At 37.6% G+C, this 21,913-nt stretch overlaps 1 protein-coding gene across 4 annotated transcripts in view; it reads left to right on the top strand.

Annotated features, from left to right (window-relative positions):
* CCDC149 (coiled-coil domain containing 149) overlaps nt 1-21,913 on the top strand; it is a 53,916-nt gene that overhangs the window by 7,619 nt on the left and 24,384 nt on the right. For all 4 annotated transcript variants that reach the window (XM_062575406.1, XM_062575405.1, XM_062575404.1 and 1 more), the window contains exons 2-6: nt 1,955-2,116; nt 2,641-2,679; nt 12,816-12,923; nt 18,914-19,030; nt 20,805-20,977. In XM_062575406.1, coding sequence (XP_062431390.1) covers nt 1,955-2,116; nt 2,641-2,679; nt 12,816-12,923; nt 18,914-19,030; nt 20,805-20,977 — 599 coding nt within the window. The remainder of the gene's footprint in view (nt 1-1,954; nt 2,117-2,640; nt 2,680-12,815; nt 12,924-18,913; nt 19,031-20,804; nt 20,978-21,913) is intronic.

Here is a 21,913-nt window from a genome sequence, read left to right as displayed (position 1 = left end):
AACCTGTTCTGCAGGCCACGTAGGCCTTGGCTCTGTGTGCTGGTTTCAGTCTTCCTGTTGATAAAAAGAATAAGACAAGATTTTCTGTTCTGGAGTTTTCTGTCCTTTTTTTCTTTTTTTGAGGTAATTTGAGTGTTTGCTTTCGCTCAGTTTTATTTACAGTTACTGTATCAGATTGTTAGTATTTAGAAACAGTTTAGTGAAGACATATTGTAGACTTGGCTAAGGCATGAGATGAAATTAGCAAAAAGAAAGGAGATTGTCAGGACAAATATTTTACTGTAAGTGAAAAAAAAAGATTTTTTTTTTAATTTAAAATTGCTTACCGTGTCACTATAATCACTTGCTGACAATATTAAAGTTTAGCTTCCAATGCCTTTCAGTGTTTTATCAGGGGACCTGACATTTGTGTAAAGTATCAGTAAGGACACAAGCACATAGATAGAGTTGCCTTTGTAAAACTGATGCCAAGGCATCATAATCCAGAAAATTTATGGCAGGATTTCAACTTCAATATTGCCAGAAATAAAATTAATCCAAGGTGGAAGTGTCCTTTCTGAGAGTTCAGATCCGTCTTGGAATTGCTTTTCTCATTCCCTTCCCGCCTTTTTGCAGCAAAGCATATACAATATTTGGAAAATGTTGGCTGTACTAGTATACCAGACTCCCTTTTCACTTTCTCATTTACTTGAAATTGAGGTTAACAAAGTCAGTTCCAAGCAAGTAGTATATATGAGTAATGATTTTTGTCCCAAAGAACAGCACTGACTTGAACAGTGTGGAAGTGCTGATGCTCTTGCTTTGTACAAGAGCCCATAATGACAAAGTATTCTTGTCAGAGTATATAATGAAACTATAAATTGTTTTCATGAGTGCTGTGATATTTGGTCTCTTGCAGAGCAAATTCACAAAGTATTTAGTGCCACATCTCATGTGAGTAACATCAGAAATAGAAATATATACCTTAGCATGAATAGTGTCAAGTGATGGGTGAGAAGAATTTGCTGATGGAACATCATGCTAAATGAAAAAAGTTGCTGGAAACTTCTGATAGGTAAAATTCAGCCACTGCAGGAAAGTATGATGTACGCTTTACCCTCTTCCTCTCAATAGGGAAAGGCAATGAAGTAGATCAGACTAGTGCAGGGCAGCGAAGGTTTGCAGATTCTGTTTCCTTTTGTGCATTAGCTCTGAGCATGAGCCCTAAGCTAGGCGGGGGGCGGGGGGCTGGAGCATGGAAGGGGAAGGCTCACTTCTGTCTCCAGTCAGATGCTTACGATATTCCTCCATTATTTGCCATTCCTTTGATTTACTAAGCAAGTAATACTATAGTGCGCCAAGGGACTGGATTGGTTTCTTTTCTCTGTGCCTATATCGTATCTCACTGTAATGGTCTCAGATGCTAGGTAAGTTTTGGTTGCCACTCATGCTATCCTTTCTTCCATAATGTGGCTCTCATCCACTGTCTAGGAGGGTGGTTGAGCGCAGAGAACATTGCTAGTGGTGGGGAAGAGGGGGAGGGAAAGGAGAATGAAGTGGAAAATGCTGTTTGGCTGGTTGCTAAGAGCTATGCATTATGGAGGTAAGTAGCAAAGGGAGTTTGCAAAAGCTTCTTCCTTTTAGCACCCTTCCCAGGGTTTCAGGTTAGGTTGTGAGATTTCCCTTAGTACTGTATGTGAGGAAGCAGATAAGAAAACTTAAACTGTTGAATTTTTTAACATGGTAATCAGGAGAGTATGTGGCCTTACAGATTGCTTTCCAGATTCTAATACAACAGCTATCTTTTCAATTGTTTGTAATAGTGTGTTAAGACGACTGGTGTCAGATTTGGGTGCTGTGCAAAGAATGCTCTTTGAGAAAATAAACTGGGTCTATGCAGTCCAGTTTTGGCTGGGGTAGAAGTGGTTTGTTACAGTTATGGGTTGTTTGTTTTTTTTTTCCCTCCCCTCTGCAGTATCTGGTGTGTAAACGGAAGCTGGAAAGTAAAAAGGAGGCATTGCTAATCCTTTCCAAAGAGCTGGACACTTGTCAACAGGAAAGAGACCAGTACAAGCTTATGGCCAACCAGCTGCGGGAACGACACCAGTCTCTGAAAAAGAAATACCGGGAGCTGATTGTAGGTTGTTCTTTAGGAATATTGTATAACTTGGGGACAAGAATGGACCTGAATTTGGAAAGAAATCCGTAATGATATCTGTAAAAATATTTAAAGATTGTTTACAGTTGTCCTGCGGTAGTACAGTCCTGATGATGCTATTACTCATTTATTATGCATTGATGAGGTAGTTGCTGTTATATAAGACACAAAACAATAGTTCCTGCTCTGAGAAAATTAGTTTCAGTTATAATTCCATTTAAAAACTGACTGCAGTAATATTATTCCATAGCAACTTAATGTACTGTTATGGAAAACAATGCAACATAAAATTGTAATGGCCTGCTATTCTAGAAATGTAAACAAATCTTGAGTCAGAAAAATTTTTGAGTTAAAATTAATATCAAGAAGTATGAATCAAGTAGCAGTATTTTAGAAACAATTTTGAAAATAGTGTAGTAATGTGTTCTAAAATTTGTTAATATAAAGTTAATATAGTTGCTGGCTTCAGAAATAAATTGTTAATAAAATATGTTTGTTTGCAGGATGGGGACCCATCTCTTCCCCCTGAAAAGAGGAAACAGGTAGGATTTTTCAGTTGACATTATTTATTTATTTATAACAAAAGTATACAAATATTTTCACATTTTGCAAAATACGAAAATACCAACTAAGAAGTCTGGGAAAAAAACAAACATTTCTCTTTGTTGAAAGATCAGTCTTTAAATTGTGGCTTCTGGTGCTTTCTGGAAATATCAGAACTATCATTAATCAGAATATTTGGCTCTTGCTTTTATGTTCACCTAGAATTGAAGTTGGTCAGGATGGAGACTTGAGATTATTCTCCTTGTTGTTTATCCTTTTTCTATTGCATCCTAAAATGGGTGCATGACAGGACTTCTTATACTTCAAATGCAGTTTGGGAATGCATTGTCTGCATCCCATAATTGTTAATTTATTGTTGTGAGTACTGTTTTCCATTAGGTATTCTCCTAGGTCATTTGGACTCTATGGGTTATAAACGGTAAGAAAACGGTAATTGCATTTTATGATTCCCCTGAAAATCTTTTTTCCTGCTCGCTTTTTTTTGCCAGAGATCCACATAGCGTGTCCCTGTTGCAGAGGATTGGCTGTCACATCCTGATATTATCTTGAGTTCTAGTGAAAAATGACACCCAAAATAAAATGTATGAGAAGGGAAAGGAGGATAATCCAGAAGAACAAATATTGTTACCGTAATTGTTAGTCTTGAAAGTCTTAGGCTTAGGCTGTTTAATATGAAGATATTGCATTCTCTTTGTAGGTAAGAAGTTTTACTTACCATCCTTCTCTGGGAGTTGGCATAATTGCTATTTTAATAAAATTTTAGGGCTTACTTTTTTTGGAGGGTGTTTTTGTTTGGTTGATTTTTTTAACAAAGCTTTCAGAGACAATATAATTACTCCTTCAGACCCATAAACAAATAGCTGCCAGGAAGTCAACGTCTCACTGTAGAATCATTTTTGATCATTATTTAGCATCGTTTATTTGAAATGCTATTATTTCAACAGAGTTCTAATAAAAATTTGTGACTAGATACAGATTTGTGTATTGTGATTACTAGAACTGTAGCTGACAAATATACAATTAAAATAATAAAAAAGCAGTATATTGAGTATTACTGAGAGTAGTAGGAAGGGAGATTTGCCATCTCATGGATATTGTTCTCCTTCCACCTCCAGGTCTCGAAACAAATAATTCTGACCCTAGTTTCTAAAATAGCATCAGAATTTAATATAATTGCAGCTTCTAAATTTAGACTAAGTTTTGGCAAATGTTATCATGGTAAGTGCCTGGGAAGCCATTTAATAATCTAGATAGGAGGGTTTTTGTAAGGAAGTTATATATTTGTGCTAGGTAACAGTGAAAAAAGAAAAATATGTTCTCAGGGTCATTTATAGGTCTTTCCCGAGGATAATATATACTTTAGGTTGTATATTAATAGTCTGTTAGTGCACTTCTTGGGTTTTCATTTTGAGAAGTGTGTCTATAGAGTAGGTGGTGTATACTCTTGAGTAGTAAGGGCAGCCTTTCTAAAGAACAGTTTAGAATTGCTTTGAGAAACGCATCAAAGGAAAATAAAATAAAGCTATGAAAAGTTTTGTATTTTTATTGTAAATATGTTTCTTACAGTGCATTTGCTTATCTAAGGAAGAGGGAAGTTCTCTTGGGCTCTTTTGGACTTCTGTCCTCTCTTTGCCCAAAGACCTAGCTGCCTGTTGGGAGAAGTTTGTGATCCCACAGTCATTTTATGAAAGCAGAGACCCTGATGTTATAATAAACTTTGTGTGATACAAACATGCATGCTGTTTTCATGGTTGTAAATGAGATGAAAACATGATATACTGAACAATTTGCTACCCATTACATTTCTTTACCAGAACTGAAAAATCATGATTGAAATTGCCATCTACTACTCTGAATGTAATGGGTGGGTTGGAACTGCTACTTTGTCCTTCATCTCTTCATTTTTCACCTTCCTTATCAGTTACACTTTGTGACTTCTTAAAATGTCTTGTCTTCCACACCATGCCTCCTCTCTGTTTCACAAAACAGAATTTTCATGTTTGGTATCAGAAATGTCATGTAACTGGCAAATTCTGTTCAGCAAGGAGTAACTCGGAATGTGTTTTTGTAAGATCAGTTGTACTTAAAGGTATCTTAACGTGCAGTGCTCTGCAGTGTTCTCCCTGCCCACATAATCTCCACATAATCCAAAGATTGCTGCATGCATGTAGTCTGCAGCCAACCAATAAAAAGGAGAAATGAAAAACTGTGCTACTGTAATCTCTTCCCTTGCAGTGGACGTTTTACCGTTTGTATCATTATCACAGAATATTACCTGTAAGTGCTTTTCTGGCCCCCTTTATACCAGATATTCACAACTAGTGGCTACAATTGAAGGTAGTTTTACAATGTTGGTTGGTACCAGATGTGGAGTAATTTTTGAGTAAGTAATGGAGGGATGCAATTTTTAGAGAGCATAAGGATAATGCCAAGTCAATTTTGATGCCAAAATTTTCATTTTAAGAAGAGAAGGTAAACAACAGACACTCTCCATTTTGAAAGACATACTAAAATGTAGCTTTGTGTACGGAACTTCTGTTGTGCATCCTGTATAAATCAAAATTCTCCCATTCTGCAGTGGTAGACATATGCATTTGCTGTGATACAGAAAAGTTTTGTAACGTCAGCAAACAAACATTGGAAATCTGCTGGACAGCGTTGCCGTGATGGGAAGCTTTAAGAAAAAGGGGGTATGAGGGAGATTCTAACTTGAGTTATACTGGCTATTATTTTCTTCTACATTGTTCATGTTTTCAGCATAACTAGTTTAGGAGGAATTTTGCCATTGAAATAACTGATCAGTGAATCCTTTGACCTTCTGTATGAAATGGAACTTCTTCTAATACAAATGAGATCCTTTGAATAAATGAAGGTGAAGTAAAACGCATGGTTAGGAAAATGACTGCGCTGGGCCACAGTCCTAAATACGCTTTGCTTAATTTGATTTCCGTGAGACCACTCAGTTGGAGATAATGGATTTGCAGTGGGGCTGTGTCTCAAGAATAAAGTCACAGTGCATATGCTCACTGGATGAGGGCCTATATTTGTATTTTAAATTTGTCAAGAGTCAAAATTAAATAGGGCTAAACATAATGATAAGCAGTCCTACTGTAGAGCACTACTTGAAGGCTACTCTGTTCACTGAACAGAGAGTTTAATCAGATGAACTGTGATCATCTTTTTGTGCATCTTTCCTGACAGTGGTGGTCCTTAACTCTGTTTTAGGTATCCATAGGTGTCCCAAGGTGATGGACTGAGGCCTGGATTTGGACTGCGTCAGCTCTGTTTGACATCGCAGCAGCAAGCTACCCACTGACCGAGACTTTGGTCAGACAGCTTGACTTCTGTTAATGTACAAGTTAGCCATAGGCATGGCATTTTGGGGCAAACAACGTCAGGAAGACTGGTGTTTCCAGACAAAAGTATATTGTGACAAATTGAAGGGAATCCATTTTGATCCCTTTGAGTTTTGCTTCCAACTCTTAGATTAATGCACTTAGTTGTCACCATTCATTTTCAAAACAGACTGTGTTCAGGGATTACCTCTTGTCTGTTGCTGGTATCATCAGAAAAACTGACTAGTGTGACTATTTCTTGCTAATTAATGAATTCAAGAACTCTGGCTAATCTTATGCTAAGGCACAAAAACTCCTGCATTCAGAATCCTATGAGATAACATCTTCAGATAAAGTGTGCTACGGGGTAAGCAATCACTGTGCATTTATCTCACAAGGGTGCTGTGAAGATTAATGTGATTTCTTCCTTTGTTCAGGTTTGAAGATGAAAAATGCTAAGCGTGTGCCAAATTGAGACCTGCACGCTTTGCTTTAGTTTGTAGGTGGGTGTTTGACTCCCATAATGTGAGATAGCAAATGGAAAACAGTGAGATTGTTATCCTTGTAACGCATGAGAGAACCATATTCCTGGGTATTTCAAAATGTGCCCGCTCTTGAGGTTTGAGCACATTCAGTGGACAAACTTTGGTTTCTGCATGGTGAAAATGCAGTAGAATTTGACAGTCAATTGAAATGAGCAGGTGACAGTCTACAAAGGCTAGAACTTCTTAGCAATGCTACATATCATGCTTTTCTGAAATTACGCCATTTTGTCTGCTTATCTTGTGGATTCTACAGCAAACATGAGTTTGGGAGAGAATAAATGCTGATTCTAATAAATGTAATAATCCTTTTAAATTTTGAGGTGCTGTTCAGACCTGACCTATACAATGTCCTCTCCTTCCCTGATTTCTGTCTTAACCTGATGGGATAGAGAGCGCCTTGTCTACACCTGTGTGCCTGAATATGTGCCCGTGAATTAGTCACGACATTCAAAATGCTTAAAGGATTTTGATTCTTTTTTTTCTGCATTATAGCAAAGTTTAAGTTGTCTTTAAAATCTGAGAGCAGCTGAAATGTTTCTTATAAACATTTCTTATAACACAAGTGAATGAAATTATCTTCTAGTATAGTATAGTAGTCTGTGTAAGGAAAAATTAATAATTTCGGTTTACCATGTTCACATACTGCTAGTGAAAACTTGATGCAGCACCCTATATGAATTATGTAGGGGCTGAATTACTTTATTGAACCCTCACATTGAAGAACATTCCTGCCGAGTAACTTTCCATGGTATCTGATAGTTCACCCTCTGTTGTTCCTAGGAATACATGTTAATGTTAATGTTGTGGAGTCTCCTTCTCAGGAGGTAGTCAAAACACGCCTGGACATGATCCTGTCTGATATGCTTGAGGTGACCCTGCTTGAGCAGGGGGGTTGGACTAGGTGATCTCCGAAGGTCCCTTCCAGCCTCAACCATTCTGTGATTCTGTAATGAGCTGTTATACTTTTTTTATTCGGTAGCCTTCACCAAACACTGTAGGTCTGGTAGGTGAACTGGTTATTTGGTTCTGTGTAACAATTTTCTAAGCTAACATATAGAAGATTGGTTGAAAAGGAGGGGAAAAAGAAATATTAGTTTTATACATGTTTTTAATAGAGCCAAAAAGCCATTATAAAATAATCATTGAAAAGTAAATAGAAATAATTATAAAATAATTTTAATGATAAAATAATTAATCAACTCTATAAAAATTCTGATTTCTGGGCATCATCTTGAAAGTTATTGAAGGGATATGAAGGCAAGCATGTCTTTCTTGTTTTGTGAAGCCCTAAAAATTATGACTGGTATGCGTCTGTACTGGGGTTTATGCCTGATTTTGAGAGCTGCAGCTATCCAGAGGAAGAGAAGGGTTGTTTTGTTTTGTTTGATTTTTAATGCCGAGTTGCTGCCTAGCAAGACTTTGATTTTTGTTCTTGTTCCTCTGTGGAGGAATGTGACCCACATTAAGTGTACTTTGTTTAGTATGCTCAAGACCTGTAATTTTGGAAGTACTGTGTACGTGTTTTTTTAACTTAAAAAGAAAGATACAAGAATTTTTACTTTTATAATAAGGAAACTGGAGTGCTAAGAGAGGTCATCAGTTCCTGTACTTTGGAGTGAATGATGGTCATTGGTAAGCAAAGCAGGTTTTTCCTATATTAATTCAACCATTGCAATCATATCAAAGCATTGGAGGAGAAACTGCAATTAAATTTGCTATCAGTCCCACCCATCAAGTATGTTTAACATTTCATCAAACTCTTTTTTTCTGTCTGTCCTATAATTCAGTGTTCTTCTTTCTTTGAATCTGTGGGTGAAAGAAACAGACTGTAAACTACAATGTGGAAATGCTTGTTTGTGTTTACAAAATAATTTCTAACTTTAAAGATATGTTGGAAGTTTCCCTTCCCCCCAACAAAAATTACCTTTTCAAGCAGTATCTAAAGATAAAAAGACTTTGTTGCTGTTGTTGGGGTTTTTTTAAGTGTCAGGTAAGATTTATGTGTTAGAGAATTGAGAGGTATATTTAAGACTGTTACTATCCATCATTTTTACAGTAGTGTGAAGGAAATTAACACTATGTGTGTGTGTGGCTAGATTTGCAAAATTGTTAAAGGAGCCAAATTCAAGTGCAGTGCGTAATTCCAGGGATGACTGTTTGGAAGTACAGCTTCTTTCTTCTTGGGTCATCTGTTGAAATTCAGTGCATCAGTAGTGAACAAGGATCTGTTGCTGCTTGACAGTTATTCACTGACGTAGATTAATAAATAAATATTGATAGGTATTTTCATCACTGGTTTCAGATATTTATCTGTAGCTAAAAGTAAAGCTTTTTTCCACCTTCTATCCCCCAAAAAGTTATTGAGATTTTTAATAAAGTTTAAGTGGAAAAGAGTTAGGTCTGTGTTCCCATTCCATCGAATCTTTCACTCTTTGGTTTGCTCTGATTTGCATCTTTTTTCCTACCTAATGAAGGTAGAAAACTTCTCACAAGGCAGTCTCACTTCTTTTTCACCTTTCTTCACAACTTCTAGTGGGATCTTAGCCAATGGCTGCATTTGCTTTTGGTCAGAGGAAAAAGGAATGTGGGGAAGTTATGTCCTGTATTATAATGGAGGGTCTCAAATCTTTTATGTATGCTTCCTGGGACTAACATCTAAAACAAATTGCCTGTCATGCTGAAGAGGCTGAGGAATAAAGGGGGATGAAGTTGCTGGAGAGGGGCAGAACTCCACAAAGATTTTGGAAAGTTGGGAAGTTAATTAGATATTAGAAAGAAGCACTACCTATTATTTAGTGTTAAAATAGTTGCGTTGAGAGAGAGGAGGAGAAATTAGCAGTTTCTACTGATTTGCACTGTTGTAGAAGCAAGTGAAGATGGAACTGTTAAAAAGGTGTAGAGCACTGTGCCTTTCCCCTTTCCCTCCCCTCGCCCACAGCTCAGAAATCTCTCTTCTGCAGTACTTTGGAGTTAAAGTTCTGAATAGTAGAAGAGAGAGAGAGGGTAGTAAAGTCGCTGGCATTCATAGGAGTCATTTTTAAGGCTTCACCTAGAGTCAAAAGAAACTGTCAAACAAAGTGAATATAGAAAAACTGGATTTGACTAACTTTCAAAGTTGTTCTGTGTTACACAAGTAAATGAAATGAGCTTTATTGTATGCTAAAGTAACTCATCTTGCATTTCCAAATTCCAAGTGAATTCTGCGTTTGTTCTATAAATATTAAAAAATAGTAGTCACGTGGAAAAATGAATCACCCTTCTCCTTGCATAGATTTCTCCCCCTTTCTTCAAAAATATATGCTTACAGGTTCATGCAGCCCGTCCTCCATTGTTAGTTTTATCATCTTTTGGCCATATGGTGATATATATGCCAAGAAATGATGCCAAGCCCAGGTGTCAGTTAAACTTTCTCCTTGGCTCTCTTTAAACTCTTTAGAGCACCTGAAAATCAAAAATTTCTTCTTCTATCCACACTTAACTGAGAGCTTTAGTGGGGTCTTGCCAAAACTTCTAAAACAGGGAACAGTCTAAATTTTATGTTGTATGGAAGCTCTATGCCAGGGAAATGAATAATTGCTGGGGAATACTTCTGTGACATAGCTCAGTTGTTCTAGCTTAACAGAAGTGTGGTAGAAGCTTTGCATTAAGGAACAAGTCTATACTTAGCTCACTGTAATGCTCTTAGCATGCTTAAAGGAGGCTATTTTATTTTGATGTCTGAAATTCTTCATTTAAAGCTTCTTTCAAAATCTCCATCTCGAATATAAAGGTTTTTGTCACATTAAGTCATTTATATGACTGACAAATAAAACTCAGCAGAGAATTGCAATCCCAGAGAAATGGTTTTAAAGGAAATAAATCTGAGAAGGAAGATTTAGTACAGGTAGGGTAATGCCTCTCCTGCAGTCAGTGGGAGCTGGACTTTGACTTGAGACCACCTGAATACTGATGTTGTAGCTGTAAACACTGATTAGTGAGATTGAGTTCTTCCCAGGTGTTGAAATTTCATATGCTATTGCAGTGTTAGGACTTGTTCAAATTCATCATAAAAAGGGACTTTACAAACAGAAGTGTTTCAGAGAGGATTGTGCAAATACAGTTCCTTTTCACTAGCTCAGGCTGGTGGTTGGATGGCCTTTATTGAAAGTCAGTCAGCTGTCTTCAAAAAAATTGCATTTGCAAATTTGCCGTAGATGCTTCAGTTTAAATACAATTTCCTGCAAACAGGGGTTCTTTGCTCTTTCTTTTAAACAGCTGATAAGAAGTACCACTCAGAACCATTGATTGAATGTGTTCTAGAGCTGCTTGGTTCATTCAATATATGGATGACTATTATTTATTTGTTTAACTAATAGAAAAAAATTATCCTACCAAAGCATACTTGAAAAACCTTTTGCATTGCTGAATGGTTGCTTTTTTGAAAATTAGAGGCAGATTAATTAGAGGCAGATTAATTTTGGTCCTACAACTGGATGTTTAAGTCGCTCTGATATTACTCTCTTTCCTCAAATTATTTATTAGCAGTCTTTGAATTTACCAGTAATTAAAAAAAATACTTAATTTCTTCCAAAACTGTGGGAAACTTATAAATTTTTTTTTTCTGAAAGCTTTCATATCAGTGCCGTAGAAATACAAAAATTGTAGCAGTGAATCAGACTTGTTTTTCATCTAGAAGAATGTATCAGCTTATTTAGTTATTTTCCCTGTGCAGCTATCACTCTTTTAGGCCAATTGCTATTACAAAGTTGGCTAGTAGCAGTCTGGAGCAGCTTTCTTTGTGTAGTAATGTACAAAAGTTCCGAGTGATTACAGTGTAATAGTCTAATCCTTCAAGTGCTATATTCATGTTGATAGTTTTCTTGGAATGGAAAACATGAAGTATGGAAATAGCATTTGGTAAACAAGCAGAGAGATCACAGGAATGGGTATTAGATATCATATTGGTTTGATAGTATATGATTTTCAAAAGAAAACTCGCAAAAATGTCCTATGAGACTGTCAAGTGGTAGTGAGAATGAATGGGTGAAGGAGCAGGAAAGAAAGGTATTGAAATAGAAAAATGGGGAAGTTGAAAGAGGAGTACAGCAAGTAGGGACACTAAAACTGAACCTGAAATATCAGGAGGGAAATAGGAACTGTCAGCTTATGCGTTGACCTCAAACCCACAGACTATGTGTAAGGGTAGCTTAGAAATACTGATTCAAGGGGCTTTACCAAGTCATGCTTGGAAGAGCTGAAAAGTCTTTCCCCATTTCTGTTTATACCCTTCAGATTTATGGCAATGAATGACATACCTAGCTGACCATAGGCAACATCTTGACAGGTTGCAAACTGGGCACTATGATTATTATGCTCTTAGAGGAGATTTCATTGGTAGGCTTTTCCTGCACTGAGTCAGTTGTCTGTGTATTTGTAAGATGTATTTAGGGGGAAAAATATAATATGTTTTTCCATAGTATTTGGTCATTTTTCAGGTATCATGAATAAGGAAAGAAGAGATTGCATTATTCTTTGGTTAGTGATCAAGTTGCTGAATTTTTATTAAAATTAGAGACCAGACTGCTCACGCTGTTGACTTAATAGGGTAATGTAAATGATAACTTTTGACCTGGATGATTTTAAGGGCTTTTTTGTTTGTTTTTTTTTTCTCCTAAGTGAATTCATCTTTAGGTTTCAATGGAACAGATGGTCCTTCTATAGTACTGACTTTTTCTAGAAATCTGTGCTAGCAACACAAGTCAAGTCATACTTGAAATTCTGTGCCACTAGACATCCATGGTACAGCTACATATAGGGGCAGGAATTTGGGCTGGCACCCTCCTTACTAGATAGGAATCTACTCTGAACACTGTCGTAATTATTCCTCAGCTAAGCCTTTTGTCTAATCCTAGGTGAGTTTAGAACTTTGTCTAAATATTGTCAAAATATTTTGTGTTTTGTTCACCCCCACCCCCAATATATCAGAACTAATGTGAATATTCTCACCTTGTTTTGTTTGAGTTTTGTGTGCTGTTCTGGGGCTTTGCATGCATACATGCTGTGCGTATTTCCCATTAATTTAGATACAGAAATCCTGATGGCCTTTGTTATATTTCTGATGAAGCATGTAGTCTGGACCAAAACCAATAAAACTGGAGATTGTTGGCAATTAATAAGTAAATCCAAGTTTTCTGTTCAATCAGCACATGCACTCCATAAACACAAACTTTTGTCTGATGTCTGCTACTTTTCTAGGCAAATCTTGCTCAGCTACTGAGTGATGCTCAAGATCGAAACAAACATCTTGGCGAAGAGATTAGAGAACTTCAGCAGAGATTGGGAGAAGTACAAGGGGACAATAAGGTATTATAAACTCTTTTTTTCTTAGTAAATGTCATGGAATATGTAAACTGAGCTGGAGTTTTGCATTTACTTCTCAGGAAAACAAGGAAATGAAAACAATTAATTACAGAACTTCTAGAATATTTGCATTAAAATAAATGCTCAAAACAGTAGAACAAAAGAAGCCTGTACATGTTACCAGTAAGTGTAGCTTATTACGTATTTGTGTATATTGCTTTTCCCTGTTGTCCTTAGCTATTTATTTTGCACCCAGCTTTGCTTTAATGGTCTCAGGCTTTCTTTTTTTTTTTTTAATATATATATATATATATATATATATATATATATATAATCAGTGGTATTTCCTCTTGTAAGTGAGTATGGAAGCATTTCATCTTGATCATGTGACATTTTTCACTGTAACGAAATTGCAGAATTTTAGTAGATGGTAAAATCAGGGGAGGCATAATATTTCCTCTCAAAAATATGAGGCAGGTAGTCACAAATATATATATTTAGCTTTATGTTAAGCCCTCATTCTGTTACCTTTACATAACCAATTTATTTTATTGCTAAATTTAGCAGGTTATATGGAACATTGCTCAAAATCTGCCATTTGGTATTAATCTAACTCCTGTTGTCTCTGTTAATTGAAATATTTAAACTCAAGCCAAATCTGTGTAACGTTCACAGCTGGAGATGTGTGCAGAAGTACATTCAGAGATCAAACTAACGAGAGGCAGGCTTTGAGACCAGTTGGGGTGGATAGCAAAGAAGTGAAAGAAAAACAAACAATGAACAACAACTTTCTTTCCCTCAGCTGAAGTTTTAAAAGTTATAGGTTTTAAAAATGTGAATAAAAGTATCTTGGCTTTTAGGTAGTTAGGTGGCAGTATCTTGGTATTTAGGTAGGGGGGTTGTTTATTCTGGTGTTTTTTGAGGATTTTTTTTTTTTTTTTTTTGCATACATATGTTGTGACAATACACTTATTCACTGTTTGTCACAAGTGTTTTTTGGGGAGGGGAGAATTGGGGAGACAGTCAGATAAGACCTGAACTTTTAGTATCCGTGATATTCAGCATAACTTGCTCAGGTCTTCAAAGAGCAGCTCCTTTGGTGTTTCTTTTTATTTGCGTGTTATTGTCTGAGATACACTGCAGTTTTGAGGACAGTTCTACAGTACCAAAAGAAACCATGAGAGAGTAAGTACCTTGGGCAGATAGTACTTTTTCAGCCACTTGGTGCTGTGCTATGCCATACAGCCTTTCCCAGGCCAGTTCTGGACAGCCTACAGGGGTTTGTTAGTCCGAACAAACGCAAAGGTAGTACAGTTATACAGCCTTATGCAAATTATAGTGAGTTACTTCATGGATATTACATCATACTGACACATAGCCTTAGAGGGCTTAGTGTACATTTAATTTGAAGTCTGATTGTAACTGTAGAGATTACAACTGTGTAATCCGTTGTGCGCAGATCCAAATGCTACATCCCTGCAAGCCTCTTGAGACAAGAGGCCACAGAGTCCCAGTACTGCAAGTGTTACATTCTGTCTGTCTGTGTACCTGCAGGCAGGTGAGTTGCAGATTTAAATGTGGATGTCTCTAAGCCACTGAGAAGGGGCTTATAAATAAGCTTTTTACTCTCACCTGGGACTTTGTTTCACGGTTCAAGATCTCCATCGCATGTTTTGTATTGTAGATTTGAAGGATGGGACACTATTTTTGTATTGCAGTCCCGTTTCAGGAGATATCAGTGAATTTGAATATCAAGGTTATGCACCTATTATAATTCCATGTGATAATATGATCTTAGTAACATCTTTATGTTCTGAGCTGGTTTTGCCTGGGTTTGTCTTGGCGGATTAACTTGATATTAGCTGACCATGTTTGTAAAATCTATATTCTGAGTATGAATTGAAATGAATGACCCTCCTAAGGAATGGAAGAATACAGGAAGAGTCATTCCACCCACCGTACACCCCTCCAAAAGGTGTAAAATAGTGCGTCGTTTAAAAAAAAAAGTGGGGGAAGGAATTGCATCAGACAGGGATTGATTTAGACTAGGATTTTCATTTTTGGAACACATTCTTCACTTCTCTAGTACATGAGAAATAGAGCTTGTTTTAGAGTCAGGTTGCTGTTTTTTGAAGTGCCTGAAAAAGCATTGCCATCTCTCTGAGGGATTTAACGCTTTCCTCTTGTGTCAGATTTTGATCCCTTCTAGCTTTGTTGATAAAATTCTGGGCTTGTTCCTGAAGCCATTCTGTTCTGCTCATCAGTTCTCCTGTACTGGCAGCTGGGTTACTTTAGGCACCGAAGTCCAGATAATGCATGGTATATACAAAAACAAAGAACTATAATAATTTGCTTGTTTTTACATTTTTTCCCTGCATTTTTCTCTCTGTTTTTTTCTGAAGTGAGGGAGGGCATCCTGCCCAGCTGGTCTACGTCAACCTTACTTCTGGCAAGAGATGAACAAACAGCTGCTTTTGCAGCAAGTGAAGCTGCTTATGGATGAACAATTCTGCCTGTGTCTGAGCAGGGGTGACTCATGCAGGCTTTGTCACTGAATGGCAAGGGCTTTGTAGGACTAAAAAAGAAAAACTCTTTTTAAATATCATACATTAGCTCTATTGATAAATGTTTTGATGGTTTGACTTGTTTTTACTTGCTTTAATGTTTGCTGCTATGAGGATCCAATCACTTGTATTAGCAAGAAGACATTAAAGTGATGACCAGTTACTTGCTGTTGAAATCATGTTAGATATGTAATTAGTTAGGCAATAGCAAACTACTTGTGTAGGGTTTAACTGGAGTATTTTCCCCTTTAATTCAGCTGGGATCCTCGTGGCACACGACACGACAAATAATAAAACATCTTCAGGCAGTCTCCAGAAGGATTTGTTGCTGCAGCTTCAGAAGTGCTGCAACAGTTGCACTGCAGCATTCCAGCAACAGTGTCTTAAGACTGTTTATTTTTATGATTGATCAGAATTTCTTACCAACTCTGGTACATGAAAACTATTCAGTGTTTATGAGATATTTATTTGGAAATCCTTTTCCTTCCTAACATTAAGCCAGTAATGGTTGGAGAACAATCACTGAAACTGAGAAGGGTAGTTACGAAATCTCATCCTTTCTCTTAAAGGGGAGAAAATGGAAAGCATGAGAGAAGCTAGAGGCTTCTAGAAGAGTAGATGACTCAGTTACCTCCACTTCAATTCCTACCCACACAGATGATTTTGTGAGCTGTCGAGGGCAGTGCTAAGTGAGAGGAAGATGCTTGATGCGTGGAAAACAATAGCTGTGGTGTTACTGACGGTTCGTTATGATAAGGCAGACAATCATTTATGCAGCAACAGTGCAAAAAGTTAAACGTGGCACATGGTGTTTTGGCAGAACTGGGACTTTATGTAACAAAGTGACATAGTTTTGGTCCATGTTTTAAGATTTTGTAAGCAATATGGTGGAGGTAATTGTTGTCAGTGACTGTGGCTAAACATGATAGTTACTATCTTCTGTGAGCAGCATACTGCCTGTGCTTGTTTCCCATTTCCTTCTGCATGTGTGTTGGTAATCAAGCACTTGAAACTCTTTGGTGTGGGCATTGTCTCCGGTCTCCCAGCCTGCGCAACAGCTATCCCCGCGAAGCCGGTCTGGGGCGTTCTGAAAAAGAAAGGCTACAATATTTAAATACTGTAAACTAGTGGTTAGCTGCACTGATTGCTTTTACTAACAATACACTGGTTCTTGACAAACGGGAGCTGTCTGTGGTAAAGCACAGATACTGCAGATCTGTGCCGCTGCGAATGCGCAGGGTGGCATTAACCGCTGCTGCTGCGTGCCGTCAAGTGGCTCTTCCCTCGGTGAATCCGGAATAGCAGGAATAAAAATATGGCAGCCAGAGGGCAGGTACATAAAAGTTATCATAAAGCACTAAAATATGAAATAAGCCCTTACCCCTGTGGTGGAACACTTAGTGTCTCTTTGGGTCGCAGCGTTTTAAGGGAAGAATTTTATAGCAGGTGGTGCTGCCTCCTGAGACGCTCGCAGTGCAGAATTAAAGGACTTGGCCTGTTCTGCCCTGTCAACTCGCTGATTGGCCAACTGTCTGGAAGAAGCACTCTGCTGTTTTGTGGATTGGCAGTTTACTTTATTTTATGTGTGTTTGTAATGTTTCTTTTACTGGCTAAATTTGGATTTCTGAAGCATTCTTTCCCTAAGACTTCATTCATTGTTTCCCTTCAAACTTATTAGTAAATAAAGAGCCTGCCTTTTATTGGCAGACTGTTTGACCTTGCGAGTAATAATTGCTTGCAGATATAATTGCATCTTACGCCTCAGCCCCTCCGGGCTGGAGGAGGGTTGGTCATGGGGTGAGTCACTGTGCTGATGCAGTTCCCAGCCTGATGCTGTGTTACAGAGAAGTTCTGCCCTGCTGCAGGCACCGGCGGCCTCCGTAAAGACTGATTTTTTTTTCCCCTCCTGTTCCGTGTTTTCTGACCAAGCCTGTGTCTTTATTATTACCTTTGTTTCTTGTTGCTCTTCTCACTGAACACTGAGAGAGATTCTGGAAATACGAATTAATCATGTTATCATGCCTTTTCCTCATCAGCTTTTTAGCATTTATATAAAAAAAAACCCCATAGCTATGAAATCATTTCAGAATTTGCTAGTTGCTGTTTTGGCTTACTAGTTTGTTCTTTGTTTTGATGAAGTGTTTAGGAATTATATCTTCTATGACCCATTCAGCTATACTGACTGTGCAGTAGTTTGTACTTTCCCTATGGGCAGAGGGTTATGTAGTTTGCCAAACATAGTTACTTTTGGGGCCCCTGCTTTCCCTTAGCAAGTGAACTGCTTATCAGAACAAGTTGTACTTGCTTCACTGAGTTGCACTGGACCTGAGCTGAAATAAATGGGAAGGATCATTCTAGTAGTCTGTCTTGTATCAGCAGGATTTTAATTGGCACATTGCAGCCATGGTGACTGGCACCCCATAAATACCAAAGATAGATTTTAATGTACAATCTTTCTCTTTCAGAAGATTGATTTTTTTCTAACTCCGCAATGTAATAATGCACATTAATTTCTTGGTGCAGTTGAAAATGTGGGGAAAGTCAGGAGGGTTATCACAGCAGGTTTCTCTAGCCCCTTGGAGCTCCTACAAATTAGGCCATAGGGAGGCAACACTTTTGCCTGGTTGTACAAAGTATGAACAACTGTAAATGCTGCATGCTGTTATTTTATTTCTTCATAATTCTTGAAAGATAATCCTTATGGTAGTTGCTATTCAACTCAGATACTGTGTATGACTGACTGAAATTAAGTCAGACTGTTTTCAACAGGCACGGAGTTGATGAGTTCATTAATTGTTTGTAGATTTTGGCCAAGTCCTATGTTGCTGATGCATTTTTTTGGTTTTTAATGTGAATTAACTTTTGTGAGTAATCAAAAAATAATGCACAGACAAATATATCAACAGCTGTTTATGCTACTTGTGCACTGAGGTATTGCAGTGGGATTTTGTTAAGTAGTGTAGCAAAGGTGAAGCAGAGCAAGCCATTTTGTGACTTTTTTTTTTTTTTTTTGGTAACCTATCTAGGAAAAGATAAGTGCCTGTTTTCCGCTGTAAGCAATTTTAAGGCCTGTGTATGAAAATGGCTGCCTGAGAAGTCTTCAGTCTGACCAGAATTAATTCCTGTCACTTTTAAAAACATTGACCACACTTCTGTGTTTCCTTGAGCTTTCATCATTTGTATACTCTGGTGATGAGTATTGCAGAGTCTAATGCAGATCCTGCTGATGCTCTGGGGGTTTGACTGGAATTTTTCACTGACAACAGCACTGAGCCCTCAGCTCAGAAAATTTCCTCTGGTTTAAATAATATAAGCTTTCTGGCTTGGAAGAGATGACATCTGTGACAGCTTTACTCTTTCTAATGCAGATGTGCACTAATGCTATAGCCTGAGTTTTCTTGCTTATGGAGTCTGTCTTTGTAATTGCAGCTCCTTCGAATGACAATAGCAAAGCAAAGACTTGGAGATGAAGAAGTTGGGGCTCGCCACTTTGCAGCACATGAGCGTGAAGACCTTGTTCAACAGCTGGAGAAAGCTCGAGAACAAGTAATAACTGCATGGGTGTATACTGTGGTTGTTTACAGAGCAGATGTGGTAGCAAGTGAACAATTGCTTCTGTTGTATTTGGATGACTAGTAGCTGATTATCGACACAAATATTGGTGAGGGTGCTGGGATTTTTACTGAAGTGGTTCTTACTGTGCACTAACTTGAACATGCATACATGATTATAGTGAGTTACCTCACCTCAGAAATTCTTCCTCCTCTAGATTATTCATTCTCCCCCTTTTATAATGCATAGCAACACCTGGTGACAAATCAGTATTATCAACGGAAGAGATTTCGTAGTGAAAGCTGTTACAAGTGTGGTATTCAACACAGTATAATCTCTTAAATACATTCCCTGGATCAAATTTCCTGTAGAAGTGTGAATTTTCCCTCCTCTTCCTCCTGCCTCTTCACCATTCTTTCCCCTCATTTAAAAGTTTCTTGCATCAGACCTCTTTTCCCTCCCTCAGGGCTGTATTAATGTTATGTACCGTGTACTACCCAATCTGTCAGACTCTTTCCTTGATATTGATATATAGCTTTCTGGAGGGTTTGGAGGGTTTGTATTTTCTGTTATTTCCACACTCATTCCTACCAGTGTCAGTTCCATCCTGAATAAGCCATTTGGTGAGTCAGGACGAGGTGCTTATTTCTGGTTCTTCAAAGTACAACAGGCCTGTTTGCTGTATTTGCTGTTCTTCTGATAAGATTCTTTCTCTGATATCTCCGTTCCTGAGTTCTCTTCTCTCCTTCATCTCTTGGCCTCTTTTCGCTTTCTTTTGTTACCTTCTTGGGTTTATCAGTGTTGTCTGACACAGCGATGAAGACTTCTCATCTTATTGTAGACTTCTTTCACATTCAGTTTTCTCTCCTTGAAAGATAGAGGCACTTTGTCCTTGCATATCTTTTGTACTGAACTTTTTTACCTGTTTACTTAATAGTGAAGTTCACCCTATCGATTCTATCTTGGCTTACTGTGTTCTTTTCTCAGTTCCTTTTCTTATTCTATGGAACTTTGTTGCTGAAAAACCCATGATTAGTACAACCTCTTCCTTACAGACTTTCTTTTTCTCTTTAGCCTCCAAATTTGCCAATTTCTAATTCAATTGAGTTCATTTCTGGATCCTAGAAGTTATATGCTAAAAACAGCTTAGTGTGTTTGTAGGAGAATATATGAATTAAGCTTCTTTTTGCTGTTATATTTTAGTCATTTTCTAGAAATGTTATTTAATTTCAGATTAATGAAATAACAGCAAAATTGAGGAAATATAATTTTAAAAGAATATTGTTGCAAGTGGGATCAAAACAAAATGGCAACCATTGGGATTTTTCTTTTCTTCCTTGTCAATAAAATCTAAGAGGTGAATATGGGGCAGCGGGAGGATGGTAATACAGGTAAGTGAATATTCAAGTCAGTAGTTACAGAAGTACTGTAATAAAGCCATGATCAGAGCTTTTCTTACTGTATTATCAGCAGTACCACTTAGGACAATAATTACGTTGTAAGTGTACTTAATGAATATATTTTGGATACAACATATTCTGATTTCTTCTGATTTCTTCTCCAGAGCTTTAAGGATAATTTAATCTTGCTTGTCTTTTATGAATTGCTAGTGAGCTTTTGCAGAATGGAGATTGTGAGCTTTGGAACCAGTTTTGACCCTCCAAAAATCAATCCTGTTGTGAAGTACTTGCTGCTGTTTTCAGGTTAAGCACTATGTAGTCTTTAGTTTAAACTTCAAAACAGTAATATGGTTCTCCTTCCTTCTCAGATCGAGACTCTGAGACATGATCTTCAATCTGCACTGGATGAGTTGGAGGATGTGAAAGAAGAACGTTCTTTTTACCAAGATAAGGCTGACAGGCTGAACCGAGAACTTAATCATGTCTTAGGAGGGCATGAAAACCGTATCATTGACATAGATGCTTTGTGTATGGAGAACAGGTGAGTACATGGCAGACCTTACTGTTCCCCTAGAATAAGTAGTGTATTGCTTCAACTGGAGCTTCAGGAAACTGAGCACAAAAAAACTTTAAAGAAAATACATCCAGGAGTATAAGTTAAGAGATTTTTTTAATTCCTTTGATGTGTTTTGTTCTACTATAGCTAATCATCAAATAATACTGAGAAAGTTATGCTGCAGGAAATTATTAGGGCTTTATTTGGCTACAGAGGTGTCAGTGGTATTCCCAAATATAGATAAATAAGGAGAAGCAAGAAAAGTACAGACCTCTTCATTCTCATCACTGTATGACATCAAAAGCAAGAACATTAAAAATTACTGTCTTCTGAAACTCATAGTGAGCTATAAGCGGCTAATCTTGAACTGGAAGCAGGGACTTTGAGTACCCTGAGTTAACAGTTTTGGATAAACTTCACCACCACAAGGGGAGCTTGTCAACATGGGGTGATTTGCCAGCACTGTGCTGATGAAATCCCCCATGTAGATGCACCTTAATATTTTTGTCATTTCCTTGGAAAAGAACGTTTTTATGGTCTTTGCTGGGACAGCAAAGAAGAGTCACTGGCCACAACAGGTCCTCCCCTAATGTCAACAATTGCCTTAAAGTTTAATAGAGCTTGTAAGACACTGTTCATTTACAAAGACTTAGACTTGAAGTAGGAAAGTGTAATGCCAGAGGTATTACTTCCTCCCAGCAACTCCAGATTTGCTTCCTATTTTGCATGGCTTGCAGAGTTCTGTATCAATTTAATTCACTCCCCAATCCCACCCAAGATATTGCTGTGACTTTTTTTTCTCCTAAACAGTTAAATTGGCACAAACCCTGATACAGCTGCTATACATGAAAAGGGGTGTTATATACACCCTTTATGCATGAAAAAAAGATGCTTTTCTGTATGGAAATAGTTGCTTAGTCC

The sequence above is a fragment of the Rhea pennata genome, chromosome 4 (genome assembly GCF_028389875.1).
Source record: "Rhea pennata isolate bPtePen1 chromosome 4, bPtePen1.pri, whole genome shotgun sequence".
Taxonomy (NCBI): Eukaryota; Metazoa; Chordata; class Aves; order Rheiformes; family Rheidae; genus Rhea; species Rhea pennata.
The sequence above is the reverse complement of the archived record's forward strand: the minus strand, read 5'-3'. Positions and strand labels throughout refer to the sequence as shown.